This window comes from Coccidioides immitis, assembly GCF_000149335.2.
Source record: "Coccidioides immitis RS genomic scaffold supercont3.4, whole genome shotgun sequence".
NCBI lineage: Eukaryota > Fungi > Ascomycota > Eurotiomycetes > Onygenales > Onygenaceae > Coccidioides > Coccidioides immitis.
The window spans coordinates 2051403-2077003 of record NW_004504311.1 but is presented as its reverse complement, the minus strand read 5'-3'; the positions used below and the strand labels follow the sequence as shown (position 1 = coordinate 2077003).

Below are 25601 nucleotides of genomic sequence, written 5' to 3'. Positions count from 1 at the left end.
GACTTTGAACAGTAGCACTTTTTGGTAAAAGGCTCCCTGGCCATTCATCTGGCAGTTTAAAGCTCAAACTCGAAAGCTCCAGTGGCATATTATAAGGAGTTCTTCGAATCCTATGACGGTGGTATACTCCTTCATGGTAAATAAAGAGCCAAAAATTCTATATATCGATCCGCTCAAAAACCGACAATTTTAAAGTGCAGGACGAAGATGATATCTCCTTTTGAAACCCCATGCATTTTTCAAAAACAAAGGGAAAAAAAAAAAAGAAAGTATTCATATGACATACGCCGTAATATGCACATCGTCAAAATACAGTCAATGTCTTAACAATAAATATGATACAGGTATACCTGATAGAGCTGAGACTTTCAGGTAAGGTATATATATGTATGTTTGTGTGTGGTTTATAGCGCTGCCCGAAGTGCGACTGGCCACGGGTGTGTTTTTAAATTCAGATCACGCGTGACGTGGAAACATCAATCGTCGCCAAGTTGTTTTTCAAGGCGGCTTTCCATTTCCAAATCTAGCTCGTCCTGAGCGTCCAATGTCTGCTGCGACGGTTCTGGTTCGAAATGTGCTTCTGTTCCAAAACGAGCTCCCCTCCATTTCGCGTCCTCGGCGAATATACTCTCTAACAAATCAGCACTAGGCTCAGAAGTATCTTCTCCAGGATCCATCAGAGCCTTAGATTTACGGGGGCGTCCAGACTTGGATGCACTGCTTTGTTCAGCTTCTTGATGCCTTGGGCTCGTGTCTAGGCGGGGCTCTCCATCCACGCCGAGAATACCACCAGTCCAGACCACATGATTAGCGGTATCAACAGGTTTAGGAACCGCCTCGTCATCCATATTGCGGTGGCCACGGAGGATAATTCCCTGGAATTTCTCACGAAGGAACGGGAGCTTTGCAACTGCACTAACGGTTTGTGGGGCTTTTGAAAGCAGCGAATCCATTTCCCCTTCGCCATCTGCAACAGATCGAGCGCGGACATCGATTAAGGCTGATGCGAGATAAAGCATGGTTAGATACGTTGGTTGCATGGAATCCGGTCGGATTCTTGCCCACGCTTGGCGACCAGCTTTGCCCAACACTTGGTATTGTTTCAAGGGAGAAAATCGACGCTCAAGGAAATCAAGCCCGGCAGGTGCATCGTCTGGCCTTTTCGTATATCCTCGTCGAATATGTCCCCAACTAACAAAATTTGATATAAATTTCTCTTCGAATATCGTAAAAGCGCGAAATTGATCGGCTGGACGTCGAGATAAACATAGGAGTTTGATATAAAGAGACCAGTTGAAAGTTGTCAGTACAAAGCCAATCTTTTCAACCTCAGCAATGATATCCGAAATTTTAGAGTGGAGATTCCGATATGACAATGACTGCATCAAAACAGAAATGCAGCGAGAGAGGGCAAAGCGGTAAGATGGAAGGATGCTAGAGGTATGGTTATTCGACTGGGTTTCCTGACGTTGGTCTTGTGAACCGTCTGGGTTCTTGAACTCACACGGGAGCGAGTAAGCTAATAAAGAGTCAAGGTTCATAGGCTGTGCAATGCTACTTATGCTCTCCACAGCCTTCTTCCAGCACATGTCGACTTTGTCGTGTTTTCCTTGTCTAAGGTATGTGGCCATTTGAGCATGTAGCATCGGAAGGGCAGAAGACTGCTGTCCCCAATAAAGCTCTCGCGTCTTCGAATTGTACTTGTCCAATACCCTGTTGGCTTTTTCGACTTCGCTCCCTGAACCATAAGCTAGGATGAGGGATTCATAATACGCAGAAGGGAAGGCCTCCCTAACCGGCCGCTTTCCAGCGCCCGGTTGTGGTTGTTTAGTTGCGAGCATAGAGACATCGAAATTTTCCATGATCGAATCCAAGAATCGTTCTGCACGTGGCAACTGCAAAGGTTCGTCTCCGTCAATGCCACCGTTCTCCTTGAATCGCTGGAGATCGCGGTTTATATAGGCTCTAAGCATCGAGAGGCTCCCGCTGAGGCCAAGCGTATTAAACCTTTCAATCATTTCCTTGTAGAGGATTAGTATCATGTCACGGTTTCCTTCCTTTAAATAGCCACGGAGTAAGATGGCGTAATGGAGTTCGGTAATATGGACCCGGCGGCTTCGATGAAGTTTACCCAATATTTGGCGGGCTGTATCAAGTTTGCCCAAACGGACAAGACTTAGCATCAGCGCCGCGTACGTCATTCCATCAAATTCAATGCCTTCTTGTTGCATCCGTGCTTGTATTCTTGAAACCGACTCGACGTCCGGTATAAAGGCGTAATTCCAGAGGAGGACATTCCACATTCTTGTCAGGGAACCATGCAAGTTCAACTGAAGCGCTTCATTGGCCACTTTTTCGGCGTCACCATACCTTCGGTTATTGCATAACGCCCCAACAACTCCATCAACTAGAGTAGAATTTATAGGGACCTTATTCTGCTTTGCAATTCCGAATAGATTAATTACTGCATCCACATCACCTTTATTGGCAAGGAATCCGATCAAGATGCCGAAGGTATGTGAGTCGGGACTGATACCATTCTGGACCATAGTCCGGAAGGTTGAAAGAGCACCACTGAAATCATCGGCCCTCGTGTAAGCGGTAAGAAGTATGTTCCAACACACCACATTCGGAGGCAAATTGAAATCCTTTGCTAGCCTATTGAACTTGGTTTGGGTCTTCTTAACCTGACCAAGACTTGCATGGACATAGAGAAGAGGGGAAAGTAGTTTCAGATCTGATGGCTTGCCATGATCTTTGACGTAACTCTGAAATAGGCCCTCAACTTCATTTTCCTTACCCAGCCTTGCAAACCCCGTCAAGGCATGGCGATATGCGTCTGGTGACGGATTCCCGTGGAAATGCCGATACTCATCGAGTAGATACTTAACGCCTTCCGATATCTCAAACGTGGATAGCATTTTTATGAGCCGGGTCAGAAGTTGTTCGGAAACTTTTTCGTTGGGGAGCCGCCATCGCAAGTTGCGGTAAAGGATTATTGCTCTGGCGCTTGCAGATCGTAAACCCACCGACTGCAAGGTGGAGATCGCTTTCAAGTAGAATCTAGGCTCAAGTAACTGCAGCGAGTAAAGGCGCTCGAGTAATAGCAACGTCGATTTCGTGGACATTTCCATGATCAATGTCCGACTAGAAACCACATGATATACCATGAATTTAAGAAAGTCAGCCAGGCCCGACGTGTCAGTGTCTAATTTTCCCATCTGTATTGCCTTGAGAAATGAAAAAATCAGGTTTGGCAATCGAGACAAGTCAGGCAACTCGACAGATTTAGCCTGTGTTCCCCCCAAGGCTCCCGAAACGGGTCGATTATTCCAAATTTCAATGGCTTCATGCCAATTTTGTCGGTTTATTAAAAATGTAATCGCAAAGCTCCAGCACAGATCTCCCTCAGCCCTAGACACTGCTTCGTTGTATATATCCTTAGCCCGAAGACCGTCAACGTTCCAAGTTAGTGCTGTCTTCACTGCGTATAAATAATCCTTTGCCTTCCTTTCCGAAATCGGGATAACGTTGAAAAGCATCTTCGTTCGATCAGCATCAATACGCCTATCAGAAGTCGAAAGATAGGCGAGCATTTGAGGAATTAATTCACGGGGGCTTCCAGCGGCCTGGAAAAGACCCCACGCTCTAGCGTAGGCCGGTGGGCCGTCTTTGGAAAATAACTGGCGTAACCCATCGGAGACGGCATCCCCGTTAGAATGCGTGGTCGACGCCTCGGATACCCGTCCTAGTCCATTCGCGGCCGAAACTTTATGCCCGTCAGGATCGTCTGTCGAGGACGCGAAACCTCGATAAGAAAACCGTTTTCTCCGTCGAATAGCCGAGCTCCTATGTAGGTTCCGTGTTCGTAGGTAAGCTCGCGCAAAGGACTGGGTTCGGGGCGGGTAAAGAAATTCAAGGTGTGCGGAGGATGCAGGGCGATTAGACGAAATTCGTTGTTCTCGGTCGCGGCAATTAGGATCTCCGGGGGAAGAAGGCGGGTAGAGAAAACCAAAACACCAAAAAGGCATATCTATATCAACTGCGCCATGGTGCCAGAAATTTGAATGTAAAATTCGTCGGGACCGAAGTGGACTTTTGGAGTAAAGGAAAATGTGCTGGCCTGCGATCTCGATGCATCGCGCAGCCCGCTCTAGCATTGCCTCAGAATGCAAGCGATATAAACGGAAAAAGAGAGAGTGAGAGAGGATCGGAAATGCTAAGATATTTGAAGCATATCTGCAAAATTCCATTAGTGCCAGAGATCAACGGGTTAAACGCAGCAAAAGGCCGAAAGCTCTTTGGTCAAGAAAACTTACTCGGTAGGAATGTACCTCACTGCGGAAGTTTTGATAGTTTCTTTCCGGTAGATGGTGAAGGATTAATCTATGAAAAACTAAAACAAAACTGAAGAATCTCTCTAAGACTTATTCAAGCCCAAATGAACGCACCATTCGCCTGAAAAAGGTGGCGTTTTGAGGTTGAATTCCAGTCCCCGAGAAGTTCCCCTTCGCGACTGAGAAGTATTTGACTTTCTCCGGGCTTGCTTATATAATCCCGAACCGCACCACCGACACTTTGCGATGTCATGATGATGTTGCGGCAACGACCTCACCGTGCGAAGTGTTGACGGCAGGCTGCTGGTGCTCATTTGTTCTTTTCGGGACGCAAGAGGTCTAATCCGTCAACATGGACATCACAGACTACATCGTTTCACGGAGGGCTGATGCTCTGTTGATCGGAGACTACAATACCTATCGTGCTCGAGTGACCCGCAGATTGCACGCCCAGCGTAAGCGACTTGGGAGAACGACACCCAAGGGCAAGAAATACACGCCAAAGCCACTTGTGACCGCAGAAGAAATTGCCTCAAACTCCGAGTAAGCCTTACAAATCATGCTGGAGATTATGGTAGTTATTGAAAGAGCTAACACTGGTCAGGCATGTATCTCTTTTTCTCCTCGCTGCAGAACGAGGATGGGCGTCAGCTATGCATATGAGATCGGTGCACTCCGCAGACCCATCTACAAAAGGAATTGTGGGCTCAACGAGGCGTCACATAATATCCCGTTTAAACAAGGCGGCGACATACGCGGAACAACTTGTCCAAGTGCTTGAAAATCAGTCGGCCTCTGGAGCGTCGAATGTTGATTTGCTAGAGGCTCGAGCCTACCTTGCTTCTCTCAGAGCAACCTTTTGGATGGAGAAGCAGCGGTGGGAACAGTGCCTGCGCCAAAACTCGCTAGCCCGTGTGATATACACAGCGATTCAAAAGAAGACTGATCGTGAAGTTTTCCGTGATCTGCTGTCTAGCACCATTGATCCTGGAATTAGATATGCAGCGTATCAGCTCAAACTCCCTCGTTCTGTACCACTACATACCATTAGCATTCAACATTTTCCCGCGGATGAGAAAGTGCGAGCAGAAATAGAAGCCCTTGATCCTGAAGCATTGTCCGAAAAGGGGGGTGAAAACAAGGTCACTGCCGATGGGAGCACCCAAGAACTTCCGGAGACGATTACATGGCGATCGCGAACTGTGAAACTCGAAGATGCTTCCATATCACAGGCTTTGGGAGCAGCGGCCGCTGCTGAATCCGAACTTTCGATCTGGATGTCTAGCCCTAAGGGCCAACATGCGTCCCCCAAAGACAAGGCGGCCAAATATGACAACGTCATTATTGCTAGTCAGGACGCTGTTGACGCCACGAAAACTGCAATTGATGAACTCTCTAACGATGGAGTCGACCAGGGAGATCAAAGAATGCAGGCTTTGCAAATCACCCGAACCTCCGTGAACTATGCGTTGGTTGGGTGGCGTGTCGGCCGTAATAGAGTTCTGTGTGGTCCCGAGGATGGCTTACGGTTTGAGGCTGAGAAATTTAGAAGTACAAAGAGGCCGAAGATTCAGCGAAATTTGAAGGCTCCAAAGGAGGAGAGTACAGGGAAGAAGCTAGCTCGGCTACGTGAAAGGGTTGTTCTTTATGATGCGATCCTGCAAAGCTTAGACTCCGTTAAAGAACTTCCAGGAGTTGCTGGAGATGCCGAACTTATGGACGAGTTGAGCGCGACTCGGAATTACTTCTTAGCATTGAGGTTGGTCAAGTTACTCTTAATAAGACATATAGAAATTAACCGTGCGCAAAAAGGTGTCTCTCCATTGGCAGATCCCATGCCTTCCTTTCTAACCCGAAGAACGCCCTGGCGCTCTTCGCTCGGGCATCAGATCTAGCCTCCAAGTGCCAGTCTGCCAATGCACACCCCACCAGTGCAGCTGGACTGTCACGAATGGAGGTGTCCGGGCAGCAAGCAAATGCGCTGTCGACGCATTTACAACATCTCATCTGGCAGTACCGTGGGATTGTCGAAATTGAGAAGCTTAATGATGAAGCTTCGCGAGCGAAAGATTCTACGCTACCACCCCTTCTTGAACGACTAGGAGATTATCCTTCAGCCAGCCCGGATTTATCCAACCTGGTGACATATCCTCCCAAGATCCAACCGATCCCCGTGAAGCCGCTCTTCTTCGATGTTGCTTGGAACTACATCGATTATCCTCGGGAGGCCAAGAGGGCCGTTGATGTTCGCGAATCCACCATGGCGGATACTGAAGAAAAGCCGGAACCAAAAAAGAGAGGATGGTTTGGTTTCGGTCGATAATCGGATTGTAGTTAAAAACAGATATTCATTTTCAGGCCTTTTTATGGAGGTGCTAGACTTAGTTTCATCTGGAGATTTCGAGAGATCAATAAATAGTCCACTGTTTGCAGCCCAATCAACAGTCCTGGTATTGTAAGCAGGATCAAGCTTATACATTGCATCCTACATCGAAATGTAAGAAACAATTTTTCCGAAGAACCATACAAACTCCCTCATATACTTGTTACACTTCACTATGAGCAGTAAATTTATATGACAGTATGGCTCGGTCCAGAGCAATTGTTCCCGACTAACAGCATCTCCAGAATGGCAGCACTTTCGGATTCCCTCATGAAGTCAAAGGTCCTGGTCGGTACACTCCGTGCTCTGTTCTCCACACCAGTCATGTATTCATTTTCCGAGCATGCTAGGTCCAGAAGTGTCCATGACGATCAAGAATATGGAAGGTTCCGGGCAGCAGGGGCTTGACAGGTGTGGATTGCAATGCCAAGTATCTAAGCTTTTGGATGCTTGGGTCGAGGCTGTGGCAGATATTGATGGGAGACACCCAGACATCAAAGCAGCCTCCGGCGACAATATAGAATCACATATGCACGTACGTGCATATGTATGCATATTGTGCATATACAATCCTGGACAGACCGCAAAAGATGATAAGAAGCAAGGAACACCGTGGACGCCCCAACAATAGGGCAATTTTTCAAATAGTACGGAGTACTCCGTAGCTGATATTCAACCGATCGGAAGACCGGGTATGGAGAATTTTATATTGAAGCCCCTTGATGGGCTTTTAACATGTAGCCATAAGGTCATCTGTCCAGTCTTTCCTCCTCTGGTCATCCCCGTGGAGGGTAGACATTGCTGACGTCGTGACTTGTGGGACCAGCAGACAAGCCTTGCCAACATACAAGGTTCAAGGCGCATATGGCCTGTTCCGCTTTCACTTCGATTATGGAGAACAGCCTGGTCTTGCGCCTGTTGAGTTTGGGACCAATCGGTTGACTTCCTAGGGCGCAATGCACGCCCAAACCCAAAAAAAAAAAAAAAATCTCCGTGTGTGCTTCGAGAGCGGAGCAAATAGACCTTGAACTGGGTGCTGCTCCGCGGAGGTGGAATTGCAGGGCCGGGAGGCACAAGCCCAGGCCATGTGCCGCGTCTTCAGCTCAATCTAGAATTGTCCAGGAAGTGAACCGCGAGGAGCATGTCGTCAAGCCCGAGAAGACACGCCGTGAACCCTAGCTCTGGAGAGAAAAGAGGACGTTGATCCCAAATTGCAGCGTGGCTCGTGCAGATGAGGGAGCAGCTGAGCACCTCTGGCTCTCATCAGCATCACCCCTTTTTTTTGTTCTGCCTCCTTGTGCAGGCGGATGTTTTGCAGAGGGTTTTCGACTCAGGGGCGGGCCTATCGGAAGGGCGCTCGGGATGCTGGGAGGCCGAATCACGACACAATTACATCACTAGCGGTAACTTTGTGCGCTCAAACCCAGCCCACCGGAGCGCGGTAAGCCTGCAGCCCACTGCCTATTTGCAGGTCGCTGATCAGCTGGGAGAAAACTTTGATGTTGGGTGCCTCGATCGGGGGATTTTTCCAGAGTTCGAGCCCGGAATCCTCCTGCTGGACGGCGGACTGGCATCGAACACGGAGGATTTTCGAAGCTGTTGGCGTTACACTCGAATACGACGGGCTGCAGTCGAGGAGCCGGGAAGCTAGGCTGTATTGTACGGGAATTCATCGTAACGGAAATGTATTGTGCAATATCTGGCTATGATTGGCCAACTCTCCTAAATCCCGGCATTTTCACGCGCTCTGGTTGGCTGGCACAGTTCAACGGATGCTCGGTCGTACTGGACGCAATCCGTGCACATCGCGATCCGGACTTAGTAATTATCCAAGCTAGTTAGTTAAAGAATCAAATTAATTCGGTCAATCTTGCACGTTTCTCCTCTTCGCCTCCATTTCTCCCTTCCCTCCTCCGTCTGTCATCCATCACCGGGCTCACTGTCTGCTCATCGCGTGCCCAGGTCCATCTCTCACGCACTCAGTCGCTCACATACTCTCCTTTCTCTTGCTAAGGGTGGACGGGTTTTTCGTGAATCGGCTGGAGCTTGGATATTCCCCTCTGAAGTGCCCCTTTTTCTTCCGCCCTCACCACAATGGCGAGCGTCGCGGGAAATATGGCATCGCCATCTGCGGATGCATCTCTAGCTTCAATGGCTTCGGACCCATCCAGCTTCGTGATGGGCATTTACAGCCGTTTCACCGGCTGGTCGGCCTTACTGGCTCTATTCATGTTCCTCGTCGCCTACGATCAGAGTGAGTCGCTTCTGAAACGTGCCTGTTGTCATCAAAATTCGGACACAGATAACTAAACAGCCATGCTGCAGTCAAATATATCTGGCTGAAGGGTTCAATCGTCGGTCCAAGATTTAAGATTCCCTTCATGGGCCCCTTCCTAGAGTCGGTCAATCCGAAGTTTACAGAATACAAGGCGAAATGGGCCAGCGGCGAATTGAGCTGTGTCTCTGTCTTCCACAAGTGCGTCTCAAGTGAATCAATCCTATAACTCCAGGTGGCCCATACCTGCTTCAAGGCTAACGTTGGCGTGCATTAACCTTGCAGGTTCGTCGTGATCGCGTCAACTCGAGACATGGCCCGAAAGGTCTTCAATTCTCCTGCATACGTCAAGCCGTGCGTAGTGGACTCTGCGCACAAGCTGTTAGGCAAGACAAACTGGGTCTTTTTGGATGGCAAGGAGCATGTTGAATACCGCAAGGGTCTCAATGGCCTGTTCACCCGCTCCGCATTGTCCGTGTATATGCCGCAATTGGATGACGTCTACGAGAAATACTTTAAGCTCTTCCTGGAAGAATCGAAGAAGAACAACTTCAAGCCTATTCCTTGGATGCCGTACTTGCGTGAATTGATGTGTGCACTCTCCTGCCGGACCTTCGTTGGACACTACATGACTGAAGCAGCCGTCAAGAAGATCGCCGACGACTACTATCTTATCACTGCTGCGTTGGAATTAGTCAATTTCCCCATCATTCTACCTTTCACGAAATCATGGTACGGAAAGAAGGCTGCCGATATGGTCTTGGATGAGTTTAGCAAATGCGCCGCTAAGAGCAAAGTCCGAATGGCTGCGGGGGGAGAGGTTACCTGCATCATGGACGCTTGGATCAAGCAGATGTTGGATTCCGCCAAATACCGCGAAAAGATTGCAAAGGGCATCCAGGTCGATGACTCCGAGAAGCCAAGTCACATCCTGCGGGATTTCTCCGACTACGAAATTGCGCAGACCGTCTTCACCTTCCTGTTCGCTTCGCAAGATGCTACATCTAGTGCCAGCACCTGGCTCTTCCAGCTTATGGCCAATCGTCCAGATGTCCTTGACAAGGTCAGAGAAGAAAACTTGGCTGTGAGAAATGGTGATCGGAATGGTAAAATCACGATGGACCTTCTTGATCAATTGCAATACACCCGAGCTGTGGTCAGGGAAACCCTCCGATACCGACCTCCTGTGATCATGGTTCCATATATGACCAAAAAGGACTTCCCTATCACCCCTAACTATACGCTTCCCAAGGGCTGCATGATCGTCCCATCCGTCTGGCCTGCAACCCATGATCCTGATGCTTATCCAAACCCCGAGACTTTTGATCCGGATCGATGGATTTCCGGCGATGCTGACAAGGCTGCTAAGAATTTCTTGGTGTTTGGCACCGGCCCTCACTACTGCCTTGGACAAACATATGCTCAGCTGAACCTTATGGCTATGATTGGCAAGGCTAGTATGATGATGGACTGGGAGCATCATGCTACTCCTATCTCAGAAGACATCAAGGTCTTTGCTACCATCTTCCCTCAGGTTAGTATCTGTCGCATTCTCAGATCCACATGGAATCTCCCAACTAACGTAGAAATCAGGATGATTGCCCACTTGTTTTCCGCCCCAGACCATGAACGACCAAAACCTCCCAAAAGCACTGAAATGACTTCATGAATGTCTGATATTCTCCTAATAGAGAGAGCCTATCCGAGATATTCCTACTTTCGTTGCTCTCCTATGAGCTCCTCTTTGCATTTCAATGATGATGTTCACCCTTAACAAACAGCCTGTTTTGCATCTGATGCTTTCGCAATAAAAATTTCCTCCCACCCCTTCTTACCTTAGTTACTGTTTAATTGGCTTCATATGCCACGACTGTTCTTGGTTCTTCTGGGGGAGACAGGGTCCTAAAAAAGATATGGATACCCGGACTTTTTCATTTCTTTTCATTTCTTTTCATTTCTTTTCTTTTTTGCCCTCTTTTTCCCCTTCTGGTTTGGTAGTGCTTTGCCTAGGTGGTGTAAATATGGATACCTAATGTAGTTTTAATTAATGAAAGAAAAAAGAAAACAATCTCAATCTACAGAGTCACTAATTACAAGATATGGTCCAAGCAATCATAAAATAAAAAGGCTTAGTAAAAACTGGTTTCAGTGCTGTCATCAGAGGGATAACCATCTCGACTGATCAGGATATGAAGACATGGAGCATTGTCGATATTCATCATTCCATCATCACGGCAGCAGGTGTAGAGCTTCAAAGGCATTTGAAAAAGTAAACTACGTCTGATATATCTTACTGGCAATGTTAATTTTCTAGTAACTCATTACTTCTAGTAGTTTATTGTATCTTGTCACAGCTGTACGCAGTAATTCCGGTCCATTTTCCGCTTGAAAATGTTAAGGGCAACCAGCGACCGGATCGCAGAAGCGCGAAGTGATTTGGGAGGCATGTAAGCCTTGAGACCACCCTGGCTTGCGGATGCCAATTTGGTTGCCCCCAAGTTATACCAAAGTCCGTGGTAAGAAAAAAACCCTTCATGGCCAAAGGCGTTCGTAAATCTGTAATTTCTTCTTCTGCCCAATCAAAATTGTGGTTCAGCAGGGCATTTTGGTCTTTTTTGGCCTTTTTATAACAATATATTAAGAAATCTTGAGAGATATTCAACGAATCTCGTAGTATACAGGTTAATGAATATTTTGTATGGAGATTTAATTTTGGAAGAGATTTTCATCTGTTATGTAGAGGGTTCGTTATGTAAAGTGATCGTTATATAGAGGCTTTACTGTATTTAGATGGTGCATTGACCTGGTTTGACGAGATGAGGATCAGCTTGTTTGATAGTTAATTTGCCATCCTTTTTGCATTGTGCTTGAGACTGTGCTACAGCATCTCTTGAAATCAAGGACTAAAGAGGCTTGAGCCATCAATATTTTGAAGTCTGTCACGTCCAAAGGTATGTATAAGTTAAAGCAGATATTATGAACTGGATGCTCACTTAGACCTAGAATTAAGATGGTGCTTCGCGAAGATGACACTTCACTCATTCCTGGCATGTTCGATAACGCAGTGGGTGGAAATGTACTGCAAATCCAAGCTTTTATGAATGAGTTTATCACAAAAATCCTGAAGGAGGCCAATTACAACGCCAAGGTGGTGTGGACCTTGCCAATGAGAGAAGATGTCGTGGAACGTATCCGACACTTTGAGATACTACGGGATGGCTTTGTGCTTGCATATGGGGCGGTGTCAGAGAAAGAGACAATTGATGACATGAAAGCCATAGAAGCTCGCCGGCTAAACGAGGAAGTTCTTCGCCCTCAACATCGTCCTGGTGGATATATTTCTGTGACTGCAAAGTCTGACTCAGGTTTGAAAGTCGAGTTTGCTATAGTCCATCGTGATGAGGGAGATTCTCCCGAGATCAAACCCGCGCTGGTCAATTCAGAGAAGAGCACTGTGGAGTTGGATTACAATGAGCCTCTTGCTGGCCCTGAGGCAGTCTTCCGGGCTTTCCTTCACGAATGCATCATCTTCCTTCCTATTGCTGAAATTCAGTGACCACAATGAAGCTTGATGTTGAGACTCTCATGTTAGATGTTCTTTTTAATGACCTTAATTCTCTTCTTATATCAGTTAATTGATATTGCCACCTTCCTTCTCTACATGTTCACCTCTAGTTTTTGTTTTACACCCGGTTACTGATACAAATTCAGCCACTAATAGGAGAGGATTAAGGATACAGAAGCACATGAGTAGCAATCTGGATTATGAACTAAGACATATTCACTGGAGGAACGTGTTTGGAATAGAAGCACCATATTCCTCATAGAACCTGGAGAAAATTGATATCCAGAAAGCTAGAGAAAGAAATTTCAAAGAGAGTCCCACAACATCATTTTTACATCTAAAACAGCAGTCATAACAAAATCGTTCTCTTAGATAACTGTATTTATGAGATTTGCTTTATTCAAAACAACAACACCAACCTGAAGGGGAATAAATGCAAAAGATTTACTCCACCAGATTCCCAACACATTCTTCACCACAATGGATGGGCGAAGACGAATGCAATGAGATGGAATTGGAGGTGCCCAACAACCATTGATTTCAAACTAAGCAGAGAATTAGAAGATCAATTAGTAGGACACAAGTTGTGAAGGTCTGGCTGGCATACCTGGATATATGGGTATTGAAACGTATGTCCAACAACTGTTCTTCCACAAAGAGTAAATCTCAAAGAGTGAGGAGGATTAGAAAAACAAACAGAATAAAGTTTGTTGCATGGATTTGGAATGTTGACTTCAATATTTGTGATTCCAAGCTGTGATGGTTCAACATCAAAGTTGATGTTCTTCAATGTAGCAAAAGGGATGTAAGTTGCATTTGCGAAGTATGCAAACGGGGCAGATGAGAGTGTGAGTTTAGATTCCACAGGGAATCCAGAATCAACCCAAGAGTCTTGTGGAGGAATCAGTTTACTGCAAAAATATGGTTCCGCTCCACTCCTATTAAGGGGAATAATTGCACGGCACTTTAGAGACTGTGACATAGAATTAGTATACTTCTGATAAAAGGAGTGCGGACAAGGAGGCATTGATTACATCTCGAATAATCCGAAGTCTGTGGGTATCTGCATACCGGATCACAGAAATCTTAGCTTTAAAGGGATAGGCAAGGTTGTTGAGAATCCATTTTGGCCCGGCATGGCTCTGTTGGAATGCAATATCTATTACACCCATTTCATCAGCCCTGATTGCAAGATATTTGCTTTTGTCAAGCTTATAATCTTGAATCATTCTTTGAGCCATTCTGCCCTGGGTGATATCTATCACCACAGACGAGTACAGTATAAATCCAAATGTTACTGTAGTTGAAAGTAGCCCAGACTTCCATTGGTGTACAAACATGTAGAGAATCCAGTCAAGTAGAAAAGCAGACACAAGCACCAGTGGTATATATCTCAGAATACTGCTGCACAGTATTGATCCGTTCTCATAGAAAATATGCGCCGGGCTGGTTATGTCTTTGATATAGGTCCGATCGCCAATGGTGATCAAATGGATTCGGATCATATTGCCATGCACAGTCAATTTTGTTTCTGAAAACCGATGTTCAGGGATAGCATATGAGGCTCTGTTTTGGATAGACAATTGCGTTGCTGTTTTCATCACATAGAGCAGACGCCCAATATCATACTTAAATATCTCATTCTGAATATCCGATGGTAACCGATCGATTGACTGCCCCAGGTCCCACTGGGTGCATTGTTTGGTAGTAGAGCTGATATGCGGGATAAGGCAAGAGGAAGGCGAGAAGGCACCGTGTGCACTTGGAGGAGGAAGTGTGCGTGAGAGAAAAGTGGGCTCAATCACATCAAGCAACAGACAGAGCTGCAAGTAAGAAGGTTCTCCAACAACTTCATAGCATCTTTGATGAACAAGATATGCCCTTAGCCTATAGTCAAGAGTAGGATAAGTTTCGGTTGTCCTTAGCTGAAGGCTTTGTATTCCTATCGAGTATTTGTTTAGTTGGAAGTTGTTGTTGGAGAAGAGCTTTGCATAAGCTGAATGAAGAGGAAGTATATAAAAGTAAGCCGGATGTTTTAGATCAACGTCTTGCTGGCAAATTGGACACGGAAGATAATAAAAGCCATTCATTTTGAACTAACAGAGATGCTTTTCGAGCTAGAAGACCAGGAAAATTAAACTAAAACATGGAAATATGTACAAAATATAAATATTTAGTTTTGTAGAACCACACTATACTTATTTGGGATAAGAGTTGGCTTTGATCAAGAGTGTTGGACTTGGCACAAACAAACAACCTTTCCCTAATCCAGACTAGCTTCGCATTAGACAGATTTTTGACGTGTTCATTCAATGTTGAATCTCTGTTTGCTCATAATCTACTGCTCGCTAGATGTGGACCATGGATGTGGATAAAGAATCATCACAGCAGGCTATCCGGAGAGATGTATTTATCAGGTTGTATATCCATAATTATTACTGAATCCTGCTGATTGAGTTTTAGAGCAATGCAAGGCAAACGCTTTACAATTCTTGTTGGCGCCGAGAGAGATGCCTACATTGCTAGTGGCCCAACGAGGTGGACATGATGATTGGTATCCTCTGTCCCGCAAGAGGCCTATCATCGCCGCACCACCCCTTTCCCTTGAGCCTCATCATGAAGCCGCAGTCCGAGTCCGTATGTTTTATCTCCGTACTGCAAAGCTGAACTTAGCCCAGGAAACCGTCGCCTTGGGACAATTCTACTAGGTGGAAGCCATCTAGAATATGCAATAGCATGGGGAGCAAGCACCCATGACAACTAGATTACTTGCCCAGTTCAAGTTTTGAATATTCTTCACCTTGCGTCTGCCGGACGGCTTGCTGGGTATTGCTCAACGGCATCTTTCAGCTGCTAGAAGGTCCTAGAGTCCTACTGTCACTTAACATCTCAGTGAGGTCTCCAAACCCTTTGACCCGCTTATCATAGGGCTTCCGGTGTAATGGAAGCGGCAATTCGGGTTGGCCAGAGAAGACCGCGTCAGAGGTTTCGCCTCCACAAGTCGGTTGGGTGAGCTTATCGCAACTCCTCTTAGACGTTTTTGAGGCACTTTTTGTTGATAGGTTGAAGGGTTGGATCGGAGTCAGGTGTATTATGTTAGCTACCGTGTCAAGCAGTCCTTGCAGATTGGATAACAAGGTGTACTACTGATAAAGGCTCTCTACCCCCACTCCTTTGTTCTCTACTTTTATTTTTCTACCATATCTACGGTCAGCTGGCACCATCTCACTCCCGAGAGGATACATGACGGAGAAAATCTTTTCCATTCCGACCAACCCCTGAGGTCACTGTGCCCAGCCCTCAAACACCCAAAATCCAGTATTGATGCCGCGCTTGTTCAATCTTTCAGACTTTCGTCACATTTTGCTTGAGAGTATGGCCTGTTGACATGCCGGGAGACAAAGCTAGTCAGCAGTCGGTCGAGTCTCAGACTTCGACATACCAAAATGTTTCACGAAAATGGGATGTATTTCCAACAGTGGATATGAAGATCATCGATGACGCAGTCAAAGAGTTGCGCAGTTCCTCTGATTCAAGTCCTCTTCAATCGCAAACATCTGGCTCATACTACCCTTTTTGAGCCTTGAAGAAAACTCCTGCTGCTGAAATTGTTGTGAATACTTGGATGATGGTATGACTCTTTATCTGACAGAAGTCGTTCGGATTATTGACAACCACTGAAGAATTCATCAAACATCAAGCAAGTCAAATTAAGACATAAAAAGAATATTATTGAACGGTCGAAAGATTTGAAGCATCTTTTATTCGATTGGCATCCGATTATCATCAACTCCATGCCTCAATTGGGAACTTTACGAGGTATAGCTCCAGATAAAAAGAAAGTCGCTGTCCTTATCGCCTTGGAAAAGCTTTCGCACGAGAACGGGTTGTTTCTGGGCGAGGATGTTGAGATGGATACGGGAGATGCTGTTGTCTTTGATGGTGGAGAATCAATAATATTTCCTGGAAATGGGGGGGGGCCTCGCGATATTGTTGCTGTTAGATATCTGATTTTTGAGAGTCCCAATTGATTTCCAGATTCAATTTGTATGTACATAGCCGAAAGTCGAAAAGTATGTCTTTATAATGATAGACATACACTCCTTAGCCATATCCTATGTTAAGAAGCTATTGTTTGAATGCCATCCTGACCGTCAGGAAACTCAGTGGAAGCGCCGGCGGAGGTAGGAAAAGTTTGCGAACCATAGCTTTCGGAATTGCTTGTCGCCATTAAGGGATTTGGCAGATTATCCCAATCGATTCTCTCGAGATGATCGCTTGTTGCCATCAAGGGATTTGGCAGATTGCTCCAATCGTATCCGCTAGCGAGGGGAGTTCTTGCCCAGTCGAGATTTGCCTCCAACTGGGGGAGCGGAATTCTTATTTCTTGGTTAGGGGAAGGGTTCCACGGCGTGCATGATTGCGTGGCTGATTCCTGTTGGCGCCCGGAAGTGATGAGGCGTCTCCCACACCGGTGGAGCAACAGTCCGTGTTTGTACGTTTGTAGCTGCAGGATGCGCATGCCAACCCACGTCAAAGTTATTTGGCAGTTCTGAGGGATTAGACGAGATCTGGAGGGAATGAGCGCGTCCAGCCTGAGTAGGCATGTTCCTTAGCCGAAATACACTTATGCCTGGGCGTTCTTTTATTCCAGTAGTAAATTTCCTGCCTTCATGCTCTCCACCGAACTTTCTCTTGCTGCCCGAGGATGGGAACGAGTTCTGAACATTATCAACCAAGGGTGAAAGGCGGTGGTATGATTGAAACGACTTTCGCGTGCGAATGTAACCATCCAGTATCTAGGCCCCTTCTAACGACAACCCACGTTCCAATCTATCGGACTAAGTTAGCTATGGACCTAAAACGGCAGTGTCGACTCACATTGTCCAGTGAGGCTGCCCAAATCCCATTAGATAGCCACTCTCCAACTGAGAAAGCCTTTCACCACATCGTAAACTGGCAAGTTCTGCAGGCGTTGATTTCCTTCCCAGACGTCTTTCAAGAGCAAAGACCCTGAAACTTTGATTGCTAGTTGATCCATTCCCTCCTCGGCATTGGAACCAATTCTCCTCCTCAGCTTGTGCGATGCAATCTACATCCTGATCTAGTCGTCTCGACAGGAGTCGGCGGCCCAGTGGACTTGAACTCTTAAAGTGAGAAATTGCGGACAGAAGGTTGTCGAGAGAGTTTTCCGTCTTGAGATTTCCTGAGAACATATCCCAGAACAGTTGTGGATGCTTGGCATAATCTCTTTCAAATGCCGTCACAATCTCTTCTGCTTCCTCTCCATCAGCGATGGATCTTGCAAGGCTCACAAGATTCTCTACTTCCTTTTGAGGGAGATCAAATTCGCTGAAGTAAGCTTTCGGCTGAATTGCTTCATTGTTGTTGCTATTCTCAGTGGCAGCAGTCTCATTGCTGTTGGTAGCCGCTTCGGTGTTGGTGATCCTTTCGGTTGTCGCATTGCCTTCAGCGTCAAGCGGAACTTCTGCGGTGGTGGTATTGTTGGTGTTGATGTTGATGTTGGTGTTGATGATAGCAGCGGTGCCATTGCTATCATTCGTGCTGCCTGCCCCATTGCTGTAGGCAGCCCATCCGGTGAGAGTTGATTCTGCCGCGTTTACATTGTCAGGCAAAGGTCGCGTAACAATTGTTCCATTGGCGTTTGTGGTCTTTTCGCAGCCATCACTAGGATCATGATGGCCCTGACTACAATGGTAAACAGTCTTGGATGGCAGTTGTTGTTCTGGGGTACGTTGTAATAACCATCTCTCAAAACTCAAAAAGCTTTGCGAGAATTCCTGACATCATCAGAGCTGAAGCAAGACACAAAATGCAACAGACTCACAGGATTAATTCCCTCAAACAGGCGGGCGATTGTTCTCAAGAGGCCAGCAATTTCCTTGATTCGCTATTGAAATCAGACTTGTGTCTTCCTCTTGAAAGTGTTTTGCATACCTCTGTTGTCATGATGCGTCGAAACGAAGGGCCTTTGTCTGGGGTGGGGATTGAAAGCAAAGGGATCTTGTCTGACGTTGTGAGGATGGTATGTGCTGTTCCACTGGAGTTAGGAGACTAACCAAATTGAGGACCAACAGTAAATATGTTCTTGCTCCTCATTTTCCCTCTCCAACTGCTTGTCTACAACCTCTTGCAGCTGCATTGGATCCGGTTCCTCTAGGCCAACAGGTTCTTCGCTGATATCTTCCAGGATGGGTGGCATATCATCCCACGACAGAATGTAATCACTCGCCTGGACTTCTTCAAGGGGACTGTGAATGGTTGACTCTTGAGGAGCAGCTGAATAGGCTTGGGCAGTCAGCATTTGGTGTTCAGCTCCTGATGACTGCCTTTGTTTTTGTTTTTCTTGCTGCTGATGTTCCTTCTCCCTATTCTTCTGATACTGTTGTTCTCGGCGGGTTTCCTGAGGATGGTGCCTATCCCAATTGCTACCATCATTGCTGCTGGCCTCGGGAACAAAGAGTGGTGACATGGGCAAGTTGGATCCAACTTGTTCCAAAGAAGACACTTCAGCCCTGGCCTGGAGGGGTGTGGAGTTATTGATGGCTCACCAAAGAAAGCAAAATAGACATGCTGTCTCACAAAGAGCATGGTGACTTTATTACCAGCAGGCATATTGTCCGCATGCATCTGGTCAATAGACAGAGATGGTAAATCCTGTTCTTGAGCTTTGGCCCATAAAAGTCTGCAATGCTGCTTCTGTTCAACCTCCCTACTGATGGTAGCCCTGCAATCTGATTGGCTCTCATGAGGTTAGGCAAGGGCCAAGCCTTCTACAACACAATCAACTAGGCATTTGAGGGTGTCACCAGGGAATTGATAGCAATCAGGCTTCCAAGCTTTGAGAAGGGCAACCCACACAATCTGCTGATTGGGAGATTTCTTGACAAGCTCTTGGATCTGCAGTGAGTCAAAATTCAACTGTCAGGCAAGAGCAGCCATCTTGTAGATTACAGTCTTGTTACTTTCATAACTGGGTTTTGCCACAAGATTATTGTTTTTCAGTTGCAGCAGCATCTCTGCAGAGTGTTGGTTGGCATATAGAAAGAGCTGATTGTATCTGAGCTTTGCACACTCAGCCAGAGCCACTAGACATTGTCAGAAGCCAGTCTCTGATATCTGAACTGGGTAGTTGGCTCCTGCATCATCAGGCAGTCTGTAAATACTCAGAAACATGCTCTGCATTGTGGGAGTGAACTTGCTGAGGTTGACCAGCTGCCTCAAGCAGTGAACACCCGCCTTGAGATAGTAGAAATCCTGAAAAAGGGATGGAATGATGGCTTTTCTTCTTTGTAGTTTCTGCCAGATGGCCATGTGTTCAGACTCAAGAGATAATCAGAAGTGAGGAACTGAGTTAATAAGTGCTTTTGTAAATGAGAACCAAACTGCAGTGCTGAGAGAGATATTAGTGAGAGATAGAACGGAGCTGGAGAGGACATGATTAGCATGACAGAGCCTGGAACTGGAGAGAACATGATGATCCAGGGGGGAGCCAGAATTGGCAGAGGTGAAGCATCAAAAGAGCTCCCTTCTCTGCAGGGTGAGTGAGTGGGTGAGCAAGGTTGAGCAAGGGTGAACAAGGGTGAAGGAGGGCCACAAAAATTAGTGCCAAGGGCCATGGATTTTGTGGGTGTGCATGGAGGAAAGGGATGTGGTCATGGTGATTGACTCATGTGATGATTGAGAGTCAGCAAGTTAGCAGGCGCCAAAAAAATGGCAGCAAAATCAGCCATGTTCGGCCGCCAGCTAACCGTCACATTGTTAAATAGAGATATAAGAGAGCAAAAAGTTGAGTTTTGTATGTGTATTTTGGTGTCCCGCTTGCTTGGTTGTCCCGCTCGGTTGTGGATTGCGTTAAGTAACTAGCCTGCTGACATCATCCAGGCCAGTTGTAACTAACATCAACTCCGAGCTGTTGTCTGCTGTCAAGACATTCACATCGAACATCGGCAGAGCAGCCTTATTATTGATATTGCCTTCAAGGGAGTGATCGGCTGCACAATGGCTTCAAAGCGCGCAATTACATCTTTCTTCTCACCTAAGGGCGTCGCATGTGCCCCGCGGGCAGTTTCGCGGGCATCACCCCTCCGCCTCGCCGCCATACGCTCCCAGCCGCAGGCTGTCCCGCGAGCAAGTCTCCAAACGCGAGTCATCCCCCAAATCCGCCTCTTCTCCGGTTCCACCGCCCGGTTCAACGCTCCCAGCAATTCCAGCGCAAAAGATCAACCCCAATTCAAGCAATGGAACTTCGACGACGTAAACCCATCCTCCCCACACCCGCCCTTTTACCCGCCCTCACAACAACTAACCACAAAACCGCCCACAGATAACTTCCCAAATCACCAAGCCTACCAGCAAACCTACCATCTTCATCGATGTTCGCGAACCCAAGGAGCTCGTATCCACCGGCATAATCCCTTCCTCCCTCTCGATCCCACTCAACTCCCAACCCGACGCTCTCTTCCTTACCCCCGATGAATTTCTCACCCGCTTCGGCTTCTCCAAACCAGGAATCCCGCAAGCCACATCCAACGGCGCTAGCACTGATGCGCACGCGGCAGATGCCGATATTGTGTTTTACTGCCGGGCTGGAGTGCGCGCGCGGGCGGCGGCGGAATTGGCGGTGCAGGCAGGGTACGATAGGTCGAGAATTGGGGTGTATGATGGGTCGTGGTTGGATTGGGAGAAAAAGGGAGGGAAGGTGGAGAAATTGGAAGGGCAAGGAGAGTGAATGAGTTATTTATCGTGAGGTGCGGAGAACGGCTTCTTCAAGGACGAGGTCTTAAAGTCCATGTATTGTGGGTACAGTATGTACGGAGTATATAGGATAGGAGGCAGGTGGGTGTTGCGACGGTTACGTTGGCCGAAGAGTTTTGTATATACGGTGGAATGCTGGAGATTAGGTTTATTTCCTGATAACAGGAATTTATAATGTAAATATATCGTTGAGTGTGATGCTGCTTCAAATGTTGGATATACACTCAATCTTAGTTCCTGGCATTCTAGCCTTGATAGTCCTATCAAGAGCATATTCTGTGATATCCAAGAATGAAGATAATCTATCAGTGTATATCATATACAGAGAAGAAATTATCGCTTCAAAACAAGGCATAAACAGGGGGATAGGTTGCGACTTGAAGGCATTCTGTGTTAGGAGACCATCACCATCAAAATGCCAATATGGTTTTGCTTCATTTTTCTATCATGTCGTAAGATTTTTCATTTTCTCTGCAAATCCCAGTCTGATCCGGGCTGGGAAAGCAGGTAACAAAGAGTCGTAAGAGAGTGCAGGAGAGGCGAGAACAAGTCAATAATCATTTAGACTGAGTCGCAAGGACAACACAATCAGACAATCTACATGGCATGCATGCAATCACGGGATATCAAACAGAGGCTTCAACTTTTTGATCAATGCCCATTCGTCCATAGAGACATCCGATCGATAGAATTCCTTCAATGTATCAATACTCTGTCTGGAAATGAGCGAGTAAAGCACGTCCTTCTCCTCCAATTGACGGCCATAAGCTGGTTGGTTAGGGCCTTCAATTTTGACAGCAACAGACGGTTGACCCTTCTTGCACATAGGAATCTGCTTGTGTTCACGTTCGATAGATTGCCTTGAAGATATATGTCAGTTACAATCACAATGCACAGCAGGGAGATGTTCACATACACTCTTCCTAAATTAAATATTTCTTTGGCGCCGGTCACAGGGTTAGTCTTGACAGCAGCAATCGGTGTGAGCAGTCGCAGATTGCCCTCGATCACATCAACACCAATGACAATAGGATCCTTCCTGTTAAATATAACAGAAGGCTGCAGAACACAAGGGAACACTGCCAGAAGTTTTGCTTCCTCCTTTTTCTTGGTAGAAAGTTCTTCCATATGCTTTGTAAAGTCATCAAATAGATGGTAGATAATATCGGCGGTGAAGATCTTTACGCCAACTTCATCTGCGTAGGCTTGTGCTTCCCTGTCGACCTTAACATCAAAGCAAAGCATAACAGCAAATTGCTTGGCCTTTTCTAACATAGTGCCTGCACGCATCACGTCACGTTTATACACAGGACCAATAGAGATATTGGCCACAGGAATTTTGGATACTTTAAGGAACTCAAGAAGGGCTTCAAGAGAACCCAGAGTGGACGCCTGGACGCTGACTCCACGATTATCTTTAGAGACCTTGCTGAGGAGGTTTTCCAAATCAGACATGACCTCGTCTTCCAAGTCCTCTTCATCGTCGTCGGGTCCAACCACCAAGAGTCTAGATCCAGCAATAGCATGTTCTAGGTCGTTGGCAGCGATCTTGACACCCAATGCAGCTTTAACTTCCTTGTTATGAACATACTGCGATTTGATACGAAGTTCTTTGAGAGGAGCAGGTGTTAAAAGCGCTCGTATGTTCGTCGCTATAGGACCGTTGAGACCACAAAGTACTATTCGGTCGCCTTCGCGGAGAATACCGTTTGACAAAACGACGTCAATGGTGGTACCAAGACCTTCAATGACCTTGACTTCAAGGACAGTGCATTCAACTTCTGACAGATACATCAACTTGTTTGTCATGCGTTCCTGCGTGAGAGTAACAAGAAGCTTCAAGAGGTCGGGAACACCTTCTCCGGTATGAGCTGAAGTAGGAACCAAGGAGACGTTGCGAGCCATGGATTTGTTTTCCCAGAATAGCTCGGAGTTGAACCCTTGCTCAGCAAAGGCGAGTTTAGTCTTATTAAGACGATCACGGAATTCGTTCTGGACGCCCTTATTCTGAAGCGCCAAGCTGTCCTGGAAGCCATTGTTATCAATTTTCTTCCAGCCGTAGAGACGATCAATTTTGTTCAATGCAACGATGAATGGCGTTTTTCTATCTCTCAGCAATCTCATGGACTCGAGGGTCTGTGGTTCGAGTCCGTGCATAATATCAACAACCAAAATGGCAATGTTGCAGAGTGACGAGCCTCGAGAGCGCAAGTTGGAGAAGGACTCGTGACCAGGTGTATCAATAATCAGTAAACCGGGGACTTTGAACTCGAATTTGCCATCCTTGTTGACGACAGCGGTTTTCTGCTTAAGGGCTTCTGAGGGGAAGTAGGTAGCACCGATTTGTTGAGTGATACCACCAGCTTCTCCTTCCTGGACGTTGGTCTGTCGAATCTTATCAAGCAGCTTCGTCTTCCCTGTATCGACGTGTCCAAGAATACAGCAAATGGGAGATCGCAAGTGGTCTTTGGATCGAGCTGCCAGGGCCTCTTCATGCTGCTTCCTTCTTCGCTCAGCGGCTTCTGCTTTCCTCTGGGCTATAGCTCGTTGTGATGCAGTTCCCTCTTCCTCGGATTCCTCAGACTCGGACTCTTCTGAGGAGCCATCGGTAGGTTTCTGCCGCGTCGGCAATTCCACTTTTCCATCTGCGGCATTTGGGGATAGTTTAGCTGACAGTTCTTTGTCCGCTTCCGCTTCCGCCTCCTCCTCTTCATCGGACGAAGGAGCATCCCAGCTGTCCTTAATACCATCGTCGCTCTCTTCTTCCTTAGCTTTGGCCGCTGCCTCAGCAGCTGCCTTCTCCTCTTCCTCTCGCTTCTTTCTCTCCTCTTCTTCAGCCTTGCGCTGAGCCTCGGCTCTTGCTGCTGCAGCTTCCAAATCAACCTCCTCCCGTCCTCTTGGTCCACGTCTCTTTCTATTGTCATAAACCGGTTTCTTTTTCTCCACGGGCTCGGAATCTTGCTCGAGACCGGCAACCTTGCCGCCAGCAGCCAATAGCTGTTTCATGCGTATCTCATTACGCTCTTTGGCTTCCTTCTGAGCCTTTGTGAGTAGCTTCCCTTCTCTGCGCAGCTGTTCTTTTTTCTCTCGCTCTTTTTCCTTTTTCTTCTGACGTGCTTCTTCCTTCTTCCGCTCCTCTTCCTCTATCTTTCGTAGCCTCTCTTCTTCTTTAGCTTGTTCTTCGGCTGCAAGGCGCTCCTGTTCCTCTTGTTGTTTCCGAAGCAATTCTTGCTGTCTTTGAATAGCGGCAAGATGAGCCGGGACCTTTCTTTTCTTACCAGTAGTCTCTGGGGCGGAAGTAGGTTCGGCTTTTGGTTCAGGCTCGGCAGCTTTCGCAGGCTCTGCCTTCGGGGCTGGAGTTGCGGCCGGTCCTTGAGCCTTCTTTTTCGCAGCCTAAATACCAAAGTAAATTAACATTGAATAACAAAACCACAATATAGCTTTTTAAAAGTAGAACAGCCACGAACCTGTTCCTTCTTTCTCTGCTTCTCTCTCTCCTTCTTCTCCTTCTCCTTCTCCTTCTTCGACTTCACTTTTCCTCCCTCTTCCGCATCCTTCGTCTTCTGTTTTGAAGGCTCATCCTTCGCAATAGGCTTTGACTTCTTAGCAGTTCCCGCGAATACATCATCCTCATCGAATGTAGCTTCCTCGGGCTCTTTGCTCTCGAGACCAGCGGTAGGATCTTCGCCCTCAACAAAATCATTATTAACGGCCTTGCCTTTCTTTGCCTTGCGGTTCTTGTTTTTCCTCAAGGCAGCCAAAAGGCCGCCTCCCATTTCATCATCATCTTCATTGGGTGTGGCATTGGACTCGGCGGCGTTATCAGGCTGGCCGTTTGTGGGCGTGATGGACTCGCCTAGCTCGGCTTCCCAATCGTCCTGCTGCTTCTTATTGCCCTTCTTTTTCGGCGGCATTTTGAACTAAGTAACTTCTTTCTAAATTAACCTGAATGAGATAAATTCTATATGGACCCGGGATCGAGCCGTGGAGGGATTGATATGCTTGGATGGAGCGTGTGGTAGTGCGGGAAAATGGGTAACGTGGTGATTGAAGCCCTTAATGACATCAGCAAGGTGGCCGGTTCGACCAGAAGCCAGAGGCACAAAGGGAAATTTTGAGAAGAATGTTGTGCTGTTAATTTCAAGTTCAGTTGTTGTTGAAGAGCTGGGCCCCTCTTGATGGTAGTTAAGTTTTGACAGTCCCTAAAAGGCGAGGATTTGGGAGCAGCCAAAGTTTGTTCGTTCATCAAAACTCTCCGCCTCC

At 46.8% G+C, this 25601-nt stretch overlaps 11 protein-coding genes across 11 annotated transcripts; 7 read left to right on the top strand and 4 right to left on the bottom strand.

Annotated features, from left to right (window-relative positions):
- Positions 1–114: 114 nt before the first annotated feature.
- Positions 115–4465, bottom strand: CIMG_05013 (pentatricopeptide repeat domain-containing protein). The gene is made up of 2 exons (XM_001245571.2): positions 4320–4465; positions 115–4239 (listed from the first exon to the last, which is right to left on the bottom strand). The coding sequence occupies exon 2, from the start codon at positions 4158–4160 to the stop codon at positions 477–479; it is 3684 nt and encodes a 1227-aa protein (XP_001245572.2). The 5' UTR covers positions 4161–4239; positions 4320–4465; the 3' UTR covers positions 115–476.
- A 152-nt stretch (positions 4466–4617) lies between these two features.
- CIMG_05012 (signal recognition particle) lies at positions 4618–6773 on the top strand. Its single transcript, XM_001245570.2, has 3 exons — positions 4618–4880; positions 4942–6096; positions 6150–6773. The coding sequence occupies exons 1-3, from the start codon at positions 4690–4692 to the stop codon at positions 6658–6660; spliced, it is 1857 nt and encodes a 618-aa protein (XP_001245571.1). The 5' UTR covers positions 4618–4689; the 3' UTR covers positions 6661–6773.
- Positions 6774–6966: 193 nt separating this feature from the next.
- On the top strand, positions 6967–7670 carry CIMG_05011 (uncharacterized protein; the record flags this gene model as incomplete). Its single annotated transcript, XM_001245569.2, has 4 exons — positions 6967–7012; positions 7071–7255; positions 7352–7412; positions 7462–7670. 4 exons carry the CDS (start codon positions 6967–6969, stop codon positions 7668–7670), a joined length of 501 nt encoding a protein of 166 aa, XP_001245570.2.
- A 281-nt stretch (positions 7671–7951) lies between these two features.
- On the top strand, positions 7952–8371 carry CIMG_05010 (uncharacterized protein; the record flags this gene model as incomplete). The annotated part of the gene is made up of 2 exons (XM_001245568.2): positions 7952–8161; positions 8204–8371. 2 exons carry the CDS (start codon positions 7952–7954, stop codon positions 8369–8371), a joined length of 378 nt encoding a protein of 125 aa, XP_001245569.2.
- A 267-nt stretch (positions 8372–8638) lies between these two features.
- Positions 8639–10664, top strand: CIMG_05009 (cytochrome P450 sterol C-22 desaturase; the record flags this gene model as incomplete). Its single annotated transcript, XM_001245567.2, has 3 exons — positions 8639–8974; positions 9046–9196; positions 9281–10664. Exons 1-3 carry the CDS (start codon positions 8815–8817, stop codon positions 10662–10664), a joined length of 1695 nt encoding a protein of 564 aa, XP_001245568.2. The 5' UTR covers positions 8639–8814.
- Positions 10665–11606: 942 nt separating this feature from the next.
- On the top strand, positions 11607–12721 carry CIMG_05008 (uncharacterized protein). The gene is made up of 2 exons (XM_001245566.2): positions 11607–11946; positions 11999–12721. The coding sequence occupies exon 2, from the start codon at positions 12006–12008 to the stop codon at positions 12549–12551; it is 546 nt and encodes a 181-aa protein (XP_001245567.2). The 5' UTR covers positions 11607–11946; positions 11999–12005; the 3' UTR covers positions 12552–12721.
- A 145-nt stretch (positions 12722–12866) lies between these two features.
- Positions 12867–14135, bottom strand: CIMG_05007 (uncharacterized protein). The gene is made up of 3 exons (XM_001245565.2): positions 13632–14135; positions 13168–13533; positions 12867–13105 (listed from the first exon to the last, which is right to left on the bottom strand). The coding sequence occupies exons 1-2, from the start codon at positions 14063–14065 to the stop codon at positions 13527–13529; spliced, it is 441 nt and encodes a 146-aa protein (XP_001245566.2). The 5' UTR covers positions 14066–14135; the 3' UTR covers positions 12867–13105; positions 13168–13526.
- A 790-nt stretch (positions 14136–14925) lies between these two features.
- On the top strand, positions 14926–16698 carry CIMG_05006 (uncharacterized protein). Its single transcript, XM_001245564.2, has 4 exons — positions 14926–14977; positions 15024–15569; positions 15630–16191; positions 16244–16698. Exons 3-4 carry the CDS (start codon positions 16186–16188, stop codon positions 16589–16591), a joined length of 354 nt encoding a protein of 117 aa, XP_001245565.2. The 5' UTR covers positions 14926–14977; positions 15024–15569; positions 15630–16185; the 3' UTR covers positions 16592–16698.
- Positions 16699–17169: 471 nt separating this feature from the next.
- Positions 17170–19895, bottom strand: CIMG_05004 (uncharacterized protein; the record flags this gene model as incomplete). Its single annotated transcript, XM_001245562.2, has 9 exons — positions 17170–17393; positions 17442–18361; positions 18409–18471; positions 18519–18613; positions 18657–19070; positions 19133–19315; positions 19391–19481; positions 19536–19669; positions 19748–19895. 9 exons carry the CDS (start codon positions 19893–19895, stop codon positions 17360–17362), a joined length of 2082 nt encoding a protein of 693 aa, XP_001245563.2. The 3' UTR covers positions 17170–17359.
- A 624-nt stretch (positions 19896–20519) lies between these two features.
- Positions 20520–21472, top strand: CIMG_05003 (rhodanese domain-containing protein). The gene is made up of 2 exons (XM_001245561.2): positions 20520–20837; positions 20908–21472. Exons 1-2 carry the CDS (start codon positions 20583–20585, stop codon positions 21310–21312), a joined length of 660 nt encoding a protein of 219 aa, XP_001245562.1. The 5' UTR covers positions 20520–20582; the 3' UTR covers positions 21313–21472.
- Positions 21473–21485: 13 nt separating this feature from the next.
- CIMG_05002 (translation initiation factor aIF-2) lies at positions 21486–25560 on the bottom strand. The gene is made up of 3 exons (XM_001245560.2): positions 24806–25560; positions 22255–24731; positions 21486–22198 (listed from the first exon to the last, which is right to left on the bottom strand). The coding sequence occupies exons 1-3, from the start codon at positions 25250–25252 to the stop codon at positions 21955–21957; spliced, it is 3168 nt and encodes a 1055-aa protein (XP_001245561.1). The 5' UTR covers positions 25253–25560; the 3' UTR covers positions 21486–21954.
- Positions 25561–25601: the final 41 nt, after the last annotated feature.